The sequence below is a fragment of the Sus scrofa genome, chromosome 15 (genome assembly GCF_054392235.1).
Source record: "Sus scrofa isolate SSC_HxYL_T2T_F1_AM1 chromosome 15, Sscrofa_HxYL_maternal_Yorkshire_Landrace_v2.0, whole genome shotgun sequence".
In the NCBI taxonomy this organism is placed as follows: domain Eukaryota; kingdom Metazoa; phylum Chordata; class Mammalia; order Artiodactyla; family Suidae; genus Sus; species Sus scrofa.
Window position 1 is genome coordinate 48499594 of NC_139397.1, and position 14395 is coordinate 48513988.

Here is a 14395-nt window from a genome sequence, read left to right on the forward strand (position 1 = left end):
ACACACAGACCAAAACAACTTAATTAAAAAAGTATATTCTTCTGTGATGTTGGTAAGATCACTCTTTAGGAGATAGTATGGCCTTTCAAAAATGGATGTTACACTTTTTCTAAAAAGTTCAATACTCTTTGGCCAGATTTTAGATTCTACTAGAAGGAAATAAAAATAAATGTTGATATTTTTTAAATAATAATAAAAAATAAAATAGAATTTTATCTCTCTGCATGTGTGCAGGGCTGAGGTTTTAGGATCTCGCAGAACCTGCTTTGACTTTGCAGAAAGCTAGAGCTTCGCTCTACTCTAATGTAACTAGAGAGCAATAAAGCCACTCCTCAGGGTTATAATCAGATCAAAACCATGCAAATGTTTTTCCTAAATCTAAAGCACTACATGGGCAGATGGTGTCACAAGGTTTGACCGCAAGCCTGCCTCTTCCTGACATGAAGCTGTTACAGTGCTCATGCCATTCTGAGGTTTTACACGGGGGAGGAGGAGGGAGGCAGGGAACAGCCTGCCTCTCTGTCCTGCAATTTTATCACTGTAGCTACAGTTCTCAGAGGACATGGGGACGTCAGACCATCTGAAACAGGACACAGTCCACCTTCTAAAATCTATCTGGAGAGCTGAGGGCACAGTCCAGGGTGTGATTAGAAATCAGATGCAGAGTCTTACACACACCTATTTTTATTCCCTCTGTTTTTAAATTGCTGTTTCTGTCTTTTGGATAAGATATGATGAAAACATCAGTGAAATTATTAGTTTCCTTTCTTTTTACAACCCTTCCCAGCACATCTTACAGACATACATTTTGTTTTGAAGGTGCACCGAGTCCATCTCCGGGTGGGCTATGTTTCTCCCGATCCCTCCCTATGCATCCTTTCGCATCCTCCCTAGAAACAGTTGCTAGGAGCAACCCCACTGACAGTGGGAAGGTTGCAGAGACTGCAGGCTCCCCTAAGCTGAGCCTTCATGATAAAACCCACTGCTTCCCCAGGGGCTGCTGGAGACCTCCCACCGTGGGAAGCATCTGTGTCAGGATCCTGGCAGAGCGCCTCTGAAGGAACTTGCCGCTCACAGACATTCACTTGAGCTTTGAGTTGCCACCCTCCACGCAGTTATTTCCTTTAGCTTACTTTTGAAGCAAATTCCAGTGTGAGGCTTAAAACCCAAAGCACATGACTTAATGCCTCTTGCAGGCCTTCAGCAAAAGGAGTGGAGTCAAACATTAGGATTTCTAAATAAAATTAATTCTTCTAAGCTCATCTAGGTTTGAAAGAATTGGGACACAGAACTCTGTCACCTGGAGGCCTGGAGATGCCTTGTTGTCCTGCTCATGCTTCCTAAGGAATGGTGCTCTCTGAAGGTCACTGATAGCCCTCAGTATTCATTGAAAATGCATGTTTCCAATGAAAAGAAAGTTAAAAACCCTTGACAGATCCCCATTGTTTCTGGGACGAGGCTGCCGACAGTGTGCCCCCTCACACTCTGGCCTCCTGCAGGTTTCCAGCCACCAACACCACTTCCTCCACACACCCCAAGAGAAAGCTGCCAGGGGCCACCCCCTCTTTCCTTGATGTCCCTTGTCCTTTCACATTTCCAAACATTTGTTATGGCCTCTCTTCAATTTCTGAAATGCTTCTCTCTCCTAACTTGAGAAAAGTCACCTTTATGACAACCCTCAGACTTTGTCGCATGTTCTCAGCATGGAGACCCCCCAAACCCTTGGAATTTCCTGAGGCCAGGAGGTGTCTGTCCCTCAGGATTCCTATAGATGACATCTGAACTTATGCTAATGAGGTGACTCAGGGTGGGCCCAGTGGCTCAGGGAGGGCTTGTCACCACAAAGACCTGTGTGGAGAGGGTGGGGATACTGCCCACTCATGGGCCCTGGGTGCAGTGGGATGGGGGTGCTGGCGATTCAGCTGTAGGAAGACAGCTTCTGGGTGGGTGAAGGTTCTAGGTGGTGCAGCAAGTTGGGAGGGTGACACACCCAGTTCCTTAGGGATGGAAGTCCTGTGCTGGGAACACTTCCATCCTCTGCCCTTTGTACCACTTTGTCCGCTGTTCACTTGTGCCCTTTACAATGTACTGTACGAGAAACTGCTCAATGTAGTCATGTTTGTTTCCCTGAGGTTTGTGAGCTGTTCCAACAAAGGATCAAACTGGGAATCCCTGATTGATAAGCAGTCAGTAAGAAATACAGGTAACAACCCAGACCTGTGACTGGGGTCTGAAGTGAGGGTGGCTGTGGGACTGAGCCCTTAACCCTGTGGGATCGGATAGTATCTCAGGTAGGGAGTTCAGAATTGAGCTAAACTGTAGGACACTCAGATGGTGCCCAAAGAAAATACCAGACTTGCTTGGTGGTGTTGAAAAACATTCCAGACCCTTGTTCATTTTTCCTTTTTTTCTAAATTAAGGTGGGTATCCAACAAGGTGATATTTACCTGCATAAGGTGTGAACATTCAAGAAACAATCAGTCACCCTGAAGTGGTGATAGTTTTCAAAGCAGAACTTCTAAAAGTGGTGGTGACATTTGAGGAAGTAGCACTCATAACTAACACAATTTTCCATCAAGAATTTATTGAGGGGTTGGCCCCTACTTGAGCCCAATCAAATAACAGGAAAGTACTGGAAGGAAAATGATCGTTTGGTGATTAAGTATTTGATGAAAGACATTTGAATCCCTATTTCCTTTCCTTAAGTAATGAGGTGTTTAGGGAATGACAGCTAAAATAATCCAGTTCATTTTTAACGAATTTATTTCTGATTTAGAACAGAAGAGAATGAGGTTACATCCTATGTCATAACCACGAGTTTAGGAGGCCTGGGGACCTCTGGCCTGAAAGCCTGTTTGGTGAGGATACTCCCTGCCAGTGGGGGTGAGAGCGGAGTGGGTTTTTAGGGAGCAATGCTCCTGTGGTGTGTATTTACTCCATCCCTGGATTGCCACGAATTAAATGTCCATTGACAGATGATGAATTAAGAAGTGGTACATATATACAACGGAATCTTACTAAGTCATAAAAAAGAACAAAATAATGCCATTTGCAGCAACATGGATGCAACTAGAGATTCTCATACTAATCTTGGGGGTGACAACAGAGGGTGGCATTTTCCCTATTTTTGGAGTCATATTAAGTAAGCATTTATGCCTTTCTTTATTAATCAACTGAGACCACCTTTGCTCAAAGTCAGCTACTCTGAGAAATTAAAGGCTGTATTTGGTGGGATTAAAATGTGCCCTAAAAATATGAAGATTTGCCTCGGATAATTTCCATATAAAAGGACAAAAGATGAACATTCTATATCCACCCCCTTCACCACTACCCTCTGTATATCACTGTCCTGAGGTAACGTGGTTTGGACATAGTACTTTTTCCAGGAAAAAAAGGACTTTGGTGTCTTGACTTAGCCCCCATGTTACCCTCACCTTCAGGGAGGCAGGGTTTCAGTGACTCCACAACCGTGGGTACTGTTGGTGTTTAAAGCAAGAGATGACAATGTAGGGGCAGGGGGGACACCCTCCTGGCACCCCTCCCTGTGGACTTAGCCCTCATCCCTTGGCTCTCTAGTGAAAGTACACTTTTCTCAGAAACAATTTATATTATCCTGGTAATTTAAGAATAATTCACACCGGATTTTCTTCAGATGTCAAAAAATCATTTCCCTTTATAAGGCTGACTGAAATTCTGCCTCATCAGTAATGAAAACACAGGAAGTTACCAGACATTCTGGAAGACTCAGTTTATGAGACTAAGGGCTTGCAAAATCAATACTATTACAATGCAGAGAAAATTGCCTTTTATATGGTAGATAATGAACATTATAAAACCTTAGATTTAATATTCACTTGTCTTTACACCAATCCCATAAACAAGGCAGATAAATGATTACACGTGATTCCCAGAGAATTAGCATCTTAAGCAAGGTTACCTGATAATCAAATCTAGACTCTGGATCTGCTCTTCTTAAACTTCAGTTTATAAATGCTTTGAGATCCCTAATGAATGATAATATTCAAAGTCCTTTTAAGAGGCAAGTTCCATTCTTTAAAGGAGGTCAATATGATTGTGATTCTCAAGTAACAAAATCTATCTTAATTTGGGAAGCTCTCTGATAGGCAAAGCAATCACACTTCTGACTTAACATTGAGACCTGTCAGCTTATTTATTTTTTTTTCCAAGTCTTTTTTCTTCCATTATTGGAAGATGCCTATAAATTTTTTTTAGGTGATGTAATTATATTCAAATCAACTGACTCCATAGGTCCAGCCTTATACTTCGTTCTGCTATCACGTATATTATCTTTGTTATTTGTATGGTTTATGTATTTTAAAGACATAAAAATATGAAATGTGCATTTGCTATATGCAACATATGTACATTTCAATGTTTATACATTTTATAGGAAAAAACAAACAAACAAAGAGGAAACACCAGGTAATTTTATACATGCCAAAGAATCCAGAGGGCAGTGGAGTGATGCCTGCACTTTGACTTGAATGTATCAAAATTATCATTAAAAACTGTAATAAACTGCCTTCGCTGAAAAAAAACCATAATAAACTGCCTGCACTGAAAAAAAAAATGTAAAAAATTATCAGGTGTCTAAAGGATGGATAGAGAGATGAGAAGTAAGTGGCAAAGGACGTGTAGGAAACATTAACAGTAGAACATAAGGGGATGGGTATTATTTTTTAATTATTTTAACTTTGCCATATGTTTGAAAATTTCCCTGACAAACTGTCAGGAATCAGCAAGATTTCTTATTTGTAGGAGGTTTTGGTTTTTTTTTTTTTTTTTTTTTTTGTCTCTTTAGGGCCATATGTGCAGCATATGGACATTCCCAGGGTAAGGGTCTAACTGAAGCTGCAGTTGCCAACCTATGCCACAACCACAGCAACTCAGGATCCAATCCATGAGTGTGACCTAGACCACACAACTCATGCAACACTAGATCCCTAACACACTGAGCGAGGCCAGGGATCAAACCCACATCCTCATGAATACTACTCAGGTTCTTACTCTGCTGAACCACAATGGGAACTGCTTATTTGATGTAGTTTCAATTCATCTGTAGAGCTAGCTAAAAGAGAAGGATGATTAATTAGATAGTTCTGTGAGCTTGTAATTTAAAATGTTTTTCCTTAATTTTTAAATTTAAAAAAAAATTGAGCAGGTAATTTAATTGCAATGGAATCCTGATACAGACAGAGACAACTTGGAATACATGCAGAAAAATTCAGGTGCCCACAAGGAAGTTCAGACCCATATAAGTGACACATGCTCCCTGCTAACCAAGCATATTTTTAGTATAAACCTTGTACCTTCACATGTCGGGAGGGAACCTTCAAACTGCAACTGGGAGCTGAGCTTACAGGTCAGCGTATCTGTCCCAGACAGGGTGTAACCAGGATGGCACCGGTACTTCACAAAGTCCCCTGAAAGAGTCAACACGGTGTGGTCAGAAACCTGTCCCCACAATACATGCAGGGCGTGCATATATTAAACATGTGTGACAACTTAACATGCAAATGATTCCTGACCCAAAATCATTTTCATGTTCAGTCTTTTAATATTATAGTGCCACTTTCAGTCCTTAATTTATAAAAATACTAACTTAAGTGTAATCAAGACTACCACAGAAATTTAGCAGCAGTTTTTTTCTTCTTTGATTGTCTATGGTCATTCCCCTTTTCCTATGATTGCCAAAAAAAAAAAAAAAAAAAAAAAAAAAGGAAGAGAAAGGAGAGAAAATAAGAAAGAAAGAAAGGGAACAGAGAAAAGGGAATTGGGTCTTGGGATTTAAGGTTGTATAAGAGAATGCCTTTAATGCATCCAGAGAGGGCTACGCCATGACCATAGCCTAATTAGCACAATGTTCTCATTAAGCAGTTAGGAGTAGAGCAGAAATTGGGTCACATGGTTTGACCACTGGTCTGAAACAGGGCATGACAATAGAAAGGAGTATTTGTAATTGAGACTGAGAAATTCTGGGTCACAAAAATTATATGGCAAACATATGTCATGGCTGTGACCTGATGATTATTTAATGAAATAGACCATTAACATAAAATGATGAAACAATTTCTAAATATTACATTAAATATATTTACTAATTCTATTCCAGTATCCATGAAATGTCAGTGTTATACTAATCATCATTTTAGCCACAAATGATTTTTTTCTGGTGCATGAACATGTTTCCTTAAGTAAATACAAACATCTGTTTAAGTTCAAAAAGTGTTCTTCGAGAGAAAAATACGAACTAGCGAATGATATAATGAGAAAATGTGTTCAAAATGACAAAAGCAAAATTCAAATGGGAAAAAAAATCACGGAGATCAAGAAAGAAAACCACATTTATTCAGTGCAGGACCTCTGTGTATATCTCCTAGCAAAGCTTTAGAAATATTTCTGACAAATCCTCATTTATTTGACCATCTCCTGCAGTTGGGGGTGAGTGTAAAAAAATAGATTAAATTAATGGTGTTGAAATGAAGAAAATATTACCTATTTCAAAATCTTCATCCTCCATAAGCATTTCTGCCTGTGGAACTGCTGGGGGAGGCTGACATTTCTTGAGCTGAAATGCTACAGAGTTCATAAAAATAATAAAAACAATAAGTACAATTACATTTGCTGAATAAACAAAGATACTACAAAAAGCCGTGATATGATCCTATGTTGTGATGTTACAATGCTCAGGCACTCGAAAATGTCTGTATTTGTAAATCATAGTTTTACAAAAGTCTTGAGCTTCATATGCTCATTTAATTATTTAATGCCAAGGAATATCTAAAATTGAAGGGGAAAAGTATACAATTTAAAAAATTACAATGTCTGGAGTTCCCGTTGTGGCCCAGCGGAAATGAATGCGACTAGGAACCATGAGGTTGTGGGTTCAATCCCTGGTCTTGCTCAGTGGGTTAAAGGATTCAGCATTGCCATGAGCTGTGGTGTAGTTCGTAGGCTTAGCTTGGATCTGGCGTTGCTGTGGCTGTGGTGTAGGACGGCAGCTACAGCTCTGATTAGTCCCCTAGCCTGGGAACATCCATATGCCGCAGATATGGCCCTAAAAAGACAAAAAGACCAAAAAAAAAAAAAAAATTACAACATTTAAATAAAAACACTTTACATATATTTGGTGTTCTGTAAGAGAAAGGTTCACCCCGGCCTGGTTCCATGTTCTGACATGGTCTACCTCCACCTTTGTCCTGGGGGCCTCCATGTGGCAGTCCTCATGACACATAAGGGGCTGATATATTTTTCTCCAAAATATTTAGTGTTCTTTCTCAAAATCACTAGAGATTTTCTTTGCCCCATCTGTAACTGCATGACACTCGCCATGTAGATTCTTCTGGAGACAGAGATGAATGCCATGAAAGGTACTAAGAGTATTTCAATGGTCTCCACATCAGTTTCATTTACAATACACTTATCTGGGAATAAATCCCAGCTTAATCTAAAAGAGATATGAAATAATAAATACACAGTACATAAAAAAGGGTCATGCAATGCAAGAAAATCCTATGGGTTCTCAATTGGCAGAATCAAGGGCTTTAGCTGAAAGAGAGGTTTTGGTCAACCCTTTGAGAAAAATCAACTCAATTTAAGAATTCAACTGGAATTTTCTGCCTTCATCAACAGGGTGAAAACACACTGACCGTGAAAATTGAGGACGAAGAAACCTCCATTTGAAAAGTCACTGTGGAACTTGAGCAGCACCTGGTTGGTGGAACTGTAGGCTGTTTCAAGAGCTGTGTTGCCACTGAAAACTCCCAGCTGAGGCGAATTCTGATCAGGACCATCCCTAGGGGAGAAGAGGGGCCACCTGAACAGAAGCTCCAACGTGTAGTTTAAAAGACCCACCATTTTCCAGTGGCATCACCTCTATGTCGGTGAGAGAACGGTCTGACCCTGGCTCCAGCCGGAAGGGCCGGGGTTCAAACCGGACGCTCGGGGCTGACTTGCTCCCCCAGTGGCCAATCTTTCCAGAAGCATCTTGGAGACAAGGTCACATTTATTCTGGTGACAACAAACCATTCATTTATCAGCTTCCTTTCAAATGTCCGCATTGTAAAGTCTACATTCAGTTGTGTCTCTTTAATTGTGGGTGAGATTTATGGAGTTCTTGCTACTGAGTTGAAATATTTCTAGAAACTGAGTAAAATGCTACCTACCATCTATCTTCTAAATACTGCATTTAGAAATATCAAGAAGTTCAACATTCAGAGCTGACTGGGTTTGTCTCTCTCGTGCATGTTCAGACAATAGGACTCCCTCTGCTTCTGTTAACTGAAGATTTTGCCCCTCCCTTCTACATCTATAGGTTAATCTGAGTAATTATTGCAGTAATTATTGTAGCGTGGATTCTCTTTTTGGTGATATTTGTGTGTTTGGCTTTCCTTCTGAAATGGCGGCTTTGTATGGTCAGCTTAACATTTCCAGTTCCCCATTTCTGCTCATTCCTCTCCCACAACCACTGGTACGTACCATCATTACCAGCCCTCCAGAGTTATTTCTACCGCCTCCCTGACCAGCCTCCCTTCTCATCCAGCTAATGTGCTTTCTGCACAACGAGGCTGGAGATTCAGCACCCAGGAGTTGGTCTTGGAATCCTCCTTCTTACAACCCTCAGTTGAGTCCTCCGTACACTAGAATGAAGCCTGAACTCCTTGACATGGTCGGGCCTGCTTACCTGGCCAGGTCACCGTTCCTCTCTCTCCCAGTCTCTCACAAGGCTTAAGCTACACCCCACCTGGTACCTCCCAACTCCTGGAATGTACCTTGTTCTCTTGCTATACAGATTTTTCAATAACTGAAGCAACTCCCACCTTTATAACAACACAAACGCGTGCATGCGCATGTGCACGCGCGCACACACACACACACACACAGAGCTTTGTTCACTGTGATTATTCCTTGAGTTTTCAGGGCAGTTTATTCCAGAAGCACATCCTGGCTCTCCAAATCTGGGCTCCCTCCTCATGCCTCAGCGGCTTGCTCTCCTTTCCCTGCCAAAGTATGACAGGGGGTTGTGGTTCCCATTTCCCCATAAACACTCACCTCCAAAAACAAAGGCAGAAATAGATGTGAAAATTTAGTCAAGGAGGGTTGAAGTAGCTGAGCCAGGCCACATAGCTCACTAGCTAGGGAGCCAGGGCCAGACCCCCACTCAGTAGTCCCTGCGGAGGTACAGAAGGGCAGTCCTGCAATGTTTATAAAGGACAGAGGGGAAACTGTGTGTGATCATTTTGTCAATATTTCTAGGAGCACGCAATGCTCATAATGGCGGGGCTTTTCTTTTAGGAAAAAGCATCACAGTTAAAAATGAAAAATAAAATGATCTTGGGATATTCTCTTATATCTAGAGTAATCCTGATATACACACACACACATACACACACACATCTAATCTCTGCATCTCTCGATTTACTTGGTAAATTTCCTTTCCAATATCTACCTACTTCATCTCCAAATAGATGTAAGTGACACTTAAGTGGTCACAAGAACAGTTTATCACCACAGATGGGTGTGGTTCAGGACAGGTTGTCCTACCAAACAGCGATGTAGTCGTTGACAGCCTCGGTCTGCAGCAGGGTGAAGTTGATGTAGACACCGTGCCCAGGAGGCACTGTGATGAGCCAGATGCAGTCCTTCAAAATGGGATATTCATCTGGAAACCCAGGGGAATAGATGGTTCCATTCTGAGACGTCACATTATAGCCACAAGGAGCTGAAAAGAAAGCAAAGAAAAATTGAGCCCAATGGATCCACTTAAAAAGGATAAGGTAAACATCTCTAAGTCTGTAAAGTTCCTCAGCCAAAATTTTCCCTTCTGAGAAATACTTTTGAAATATTTCTTAGGATCTACTTTGTCAAAATAATTCCCTTAAAGTCTAAAATCTTGGAAGAATTATATTTCTAAGCTACATTACCTAAGTTTCATTTAATATAGCTTCCAAACATTCAGAATCCCTTCAGGATAAAGTCATTCCCACATAATTAAAAAAAAAAAAAAAAACAAACATTACTCGGGTGTCTCTTCTGACTGAGCAGATAATCCATTGGACCCAGTGCAAGCGATTATGCTTAAATTATGTACAAATATTTAACTGAAAATTTTTTTTGTTTTAAGTGAGATTTCTAAAGTCTATTTAAAGCTGTCTAAAAAAGTAGAATCTAAATCTATTTGCCTTGAAGTAAAGATATTATCAATTATTTTCAGATCTACACCTGGAGAAAGGGATGAAATTACTCACATGGTATTTTATTGAAGGATGTCCATCTCTCGCCAGCTACCAACTGTGTAAAGAATTTCAGCAATACCCTAACAGTCCATTTTTATTTTACTTAATAACATGATCACCACAATTGTCATGGAAATTATTTTGCTTTATTTGTGGAAAAATGAAATGGCCATATACATGAGTGGATAATCTGAGATGGAGTCTTTAATTCAGATTATGGAATAATACTTCAAAGTCGTAGACAAATAGACTTTTTAAACTAAAATCCAATAGATGTTGTACAACTGTGTGGCTAATTTGAATCTTGTGAAGCTTTCAAATGTTTGCCACACAAGGTACAGAAATTAGGTAAAGCGAATAAGCCAAAATACATTTTTAAAAATGCTTTATTAAATTACACTTGGGAGATGGGATTAAGATGGCAGAATAAAAGGACTGGAGCTCAACTTCTCTCATAAAAACAACAAAATTACAACCAGATGCTGAATTACAACCAAATGCTGAACAACCTTCAACCAAATGGACTGGAAACTTTCGAAAAGATATCCTACTCCAGAAACAAAGAGGAGGCCACATCAAGAGGTAAGAGGGGTGATTACATGATATAAGCAACCCCATACTTGCTGGATGGGAAGCCTACAGACTGGAAAGTAACTGTATCACAGAGAATTGCCTACAGGAGTGAGGGTTCTGAGCCCCACGTCAATTCCCCAGGCTTGGGGGTCTGGCATTGGGAGAAACAGCCCCCAGAGCATCTGGCATTGAAGACCAGTGGGGCTTGTGCACAGGAGCTCCACGGGACTGGGAGAAATGGAGACCCCATTCTTGGATGGCACACACAGGCTTTCACATGCACTGGGTGTCAGAGCAAGGCAGAGGCTCCATAGGAATCTGGGTTGTACCTGACTGCAGTTCTTGGAGGATCTCCTGGGAAAACAGGAGATGACTATGGCTCATTGTGGGGAAAGGACACTGGAGGCAAAACTCTCAGGAATATTCATCAGCATGCTTTCTCTGGAGACGGCCATTTTGGGGAAATCAGGCCCCACCCATCAGCACTGAGAAGCCCCAGGCCAAGCAACAATCCAGGTGGGATCACAGCCCTGCCCATCAGTAAACAGGCTGCCTAAAGAACCCCCAGGCACAGAGCCACCTCTAATCTCACCCAAAGACAAAGCCCCACCCACCAGAGGGATATGAATCAGTTCCACCTACCAGTGGGCAGGCACCAGTCCCTCCCATCAGGAAGCCTACAGAAAGCCCCCATACCAATTTCACCCACAAGTGGGGCAGACATCAGAAGTAAGAGAGGCTACGACTCTATTATATGTAAAAAGGCCACCACACCAAAAACCTATAAAAATGAAAAGGCAGACAACTATAATTCAGATAAGGGAGAAAGAAAAAAACCCCAGAAAAACAGCTAAGTGATCTGGAGATTATCAGCCTCCAGGAAAAAGACCTTAGACTGGTGATACTGAAGATGATGCAAGACATTAGAAATAAACTGGAGGCCCAAAGATTGATAATTTAAAGCAAACACTGAGCAAAGAAATATGAGATTTAAAACTTAAGCAAGCAGAGATGCAAAATACAATAACTGAAATAAAAAATTCACTAGAAACAACCAACAGCAGAATACAGGAGGCAGAAGAATGAGTAAGTGAGGTGCATTACAGATTAGTGGAAATCACTGATGTGGAACAGAAAAGAGAAAAAAGATTTAAAATAAATGAAGAAAGTCTCAGAGAACTCTGTGACACTGTTAAATGCACCAATGTCTGTATTATAAGGGTGCCAGAAGGAGAAGAGAGAGAGAGAAAGGGACAGAAAAAAATATTTGAAGATCTAATTGCCAGAACTTCCCTAACATGAGAAAGGAACCACTCACTCAAATCCAGGAAGCACAACAACTACCACACAAAATAAACCCAAGGAGAAACACCCATAGACACATACCAATCAAACTGACCAAAATAAGAGACAAAGAGAAAATACTGAAAGCAGCTAGAGAAAAGAAACAAAAACATAAAGGGAACCCCGATAAGGTTATTGGAAGACTTTTCAGCAGAAATTCTGTAGGCCAGAAGGGAGTGGCATGATCTACTTAACATGATGAAAGGGAAAAAACCTCCAATCAAGATTACTTTATCCAGAAAGGCTCTCATTCAGATTTGAAGGAGAAATCAAAACCTTCACAGATAAGCACAAGCAAAGAGAATTCAGCAACACTAAACCAGTTTTACAACAAATACTAAAGGAATTTCTCTAAGTAGAAAAGAAAAGGCCGCAACCAGAAACAAAAATACAGCAAAGGCATATATATAGTAAAGATAGGAAATCATCCACGCACAACTATGCTACCAAAATCAGCAATCATGAGAAGAAAAGGGTACAAATGCAGCATACTGGAGATGTACTTACAATTAAGAAACCAACAACTTAAAATAATCTCATATATATATATATATATATATACATACACACACACACACACATACACACATTTCTATATCAAAACTTCAGGGTAACTGCAAACCAAAAATCTACAATTGATACACAAACAAATAAGAAAAATCAACTCAAATATAACACTAAAGATAATCATGAAACCACAGAGCAGAGAACAAGAGAAGAAGGGAAGAAAAAAGAGCAACAAAGACAAATCCAAAGCGATTAATAAAATGGCAATAAGAACATACATATCAATAGTTACCTTAAATGTAAATGGACTAAACGCCCCAACCAAAAGGCAAAGACAGGCCGAATGGATACAAAAATGAGATCCATATATATGCTGTCTTCAAGAGACCCACTTCACTTTTAGGGACACATACAAATTGAAAGTGAGAGGATAGAAGAAAATAATCCATGCAAACAAGAATCAAAAGAAAGCTGGAGTAGCAAGACTCAAATCAAACAATATAGACTTAAAGAATATTTTAAGAGACAAGGAAGGGCATTACATAATGATCACAGGATCAATCCAAGAAGATACAACAATTCTAAGTATGTATGCACTCAACATAGGATCACCACAATATATAAGGCAATGCTAACAACCTTAAAAGGAGAAATTGACAATAACACAATAATAGTGGGGGACTTTAACACCCCACTTAGAGTAATGGACAGATCATCCAGACAGAAAATCGATAAGGAGATACAGGCCCTGAATGAAGCATTAGAACAGATGGACTTCATGGATATTTATAGGACATTCCATCCAAAAGCAACAGAATACACATTCTTCTCAAGTGCACATGGAACATTCTCTAAGATTGATCTAATTCTGGGACACAAATCAAGCCTCAATAACTTTAAGTAAATTGAAATCATATCAAGCATCTTTTCTGACCACAACGGTATACAAGTAGAAATCAACAACATGAAAAAAACTGCAAAAAAACACAAACACGTGGAGACCAAACAACATGCTACTAAACAACCAATGGATCACTGAAGAAATCAAAGAGGAAAGTAAAAAATACCTAGAAGCAAATGACAACAAAGATACGACACTCCAAAACTAATGGGATGCAGCAAAAGCAGTTCTAAGAGGGGAGTTTATAGCAATACAAGCCCACCTCAGAAACAAGAAAAAAGCTCAAATAAACAACCTAACTTTACATCTAAAGCAGCTAGAGAGAGAACAGAACACCTATCCTTCTGAAACTATTCCAAAAAAATTGCAGAGGAAGGAACATGCCTAAACTCATTCTATGAGGCCACCATCACCCTGATACCAAAACCAGACAAAGATACCACAAAAAAAAAAAAAGAAAGAAAGAAAATCACAGGCCAATTTCACTAATGAACATAGATGCAAAAATCCTCAACAAAATACTAGCAAACTGAATCCATCAATATATTAAAAGGATTGTACATCATGATCAAGTGGAATTTATCCCAGGGATGCAAGGATTCTTCAATATCCACAAATCAATCAGTGTGATACACCACATTAACACTAAAGAATAAAAACCATATGATCCTCTCAATAGATACAGAAAAAGACTGAAAAAAATCCAACACCCATTTCTGATAAAAACCCTTCAGAAAGTGGGCATAGAAGGAAACCACCTCAACATAATAAAGGCTGCATATGACAAACCCAGAGCTAACATCATTCTCAAAGG

The 14395-nt window shown here is 40.0% G+C and overlaps 1 protein-coding gene across 2 annotated transcripts in view; it reads right to left on the reverse strand.

The window, feature by feature from the left end:
• Window positions 1-14395, reverse strand: part of CSMD1 (CUB and Sushi multiple domains 1) — a 1878204-nt gene that overhangs the window by 121843 nt on the left and 1741966 nt on the right. For both annotated transcript variants that reach the window (XM_084999785.1, XM_021075826.2), the window contains exons 43-46: window positions 9565-9742; window positions 7671-7816; window positions 6517-6597; window positions 5331-5444 (exon numbers count right to left, since the gene is read on the reverse strand). In XM_084999785.1, coding sequence (XP_084855911.1) covers window positions 5331-5444; window positions 6517-6597; window positions 7671-7816; window positions 9565-9742 — 519 coding nt within the window. The remainder of the gene's footprint in view (window positions 1-5330; window positions 5445-6516; window positions 6598-7670; window positions 7817-9564; window positions 9743-14395) is intronic.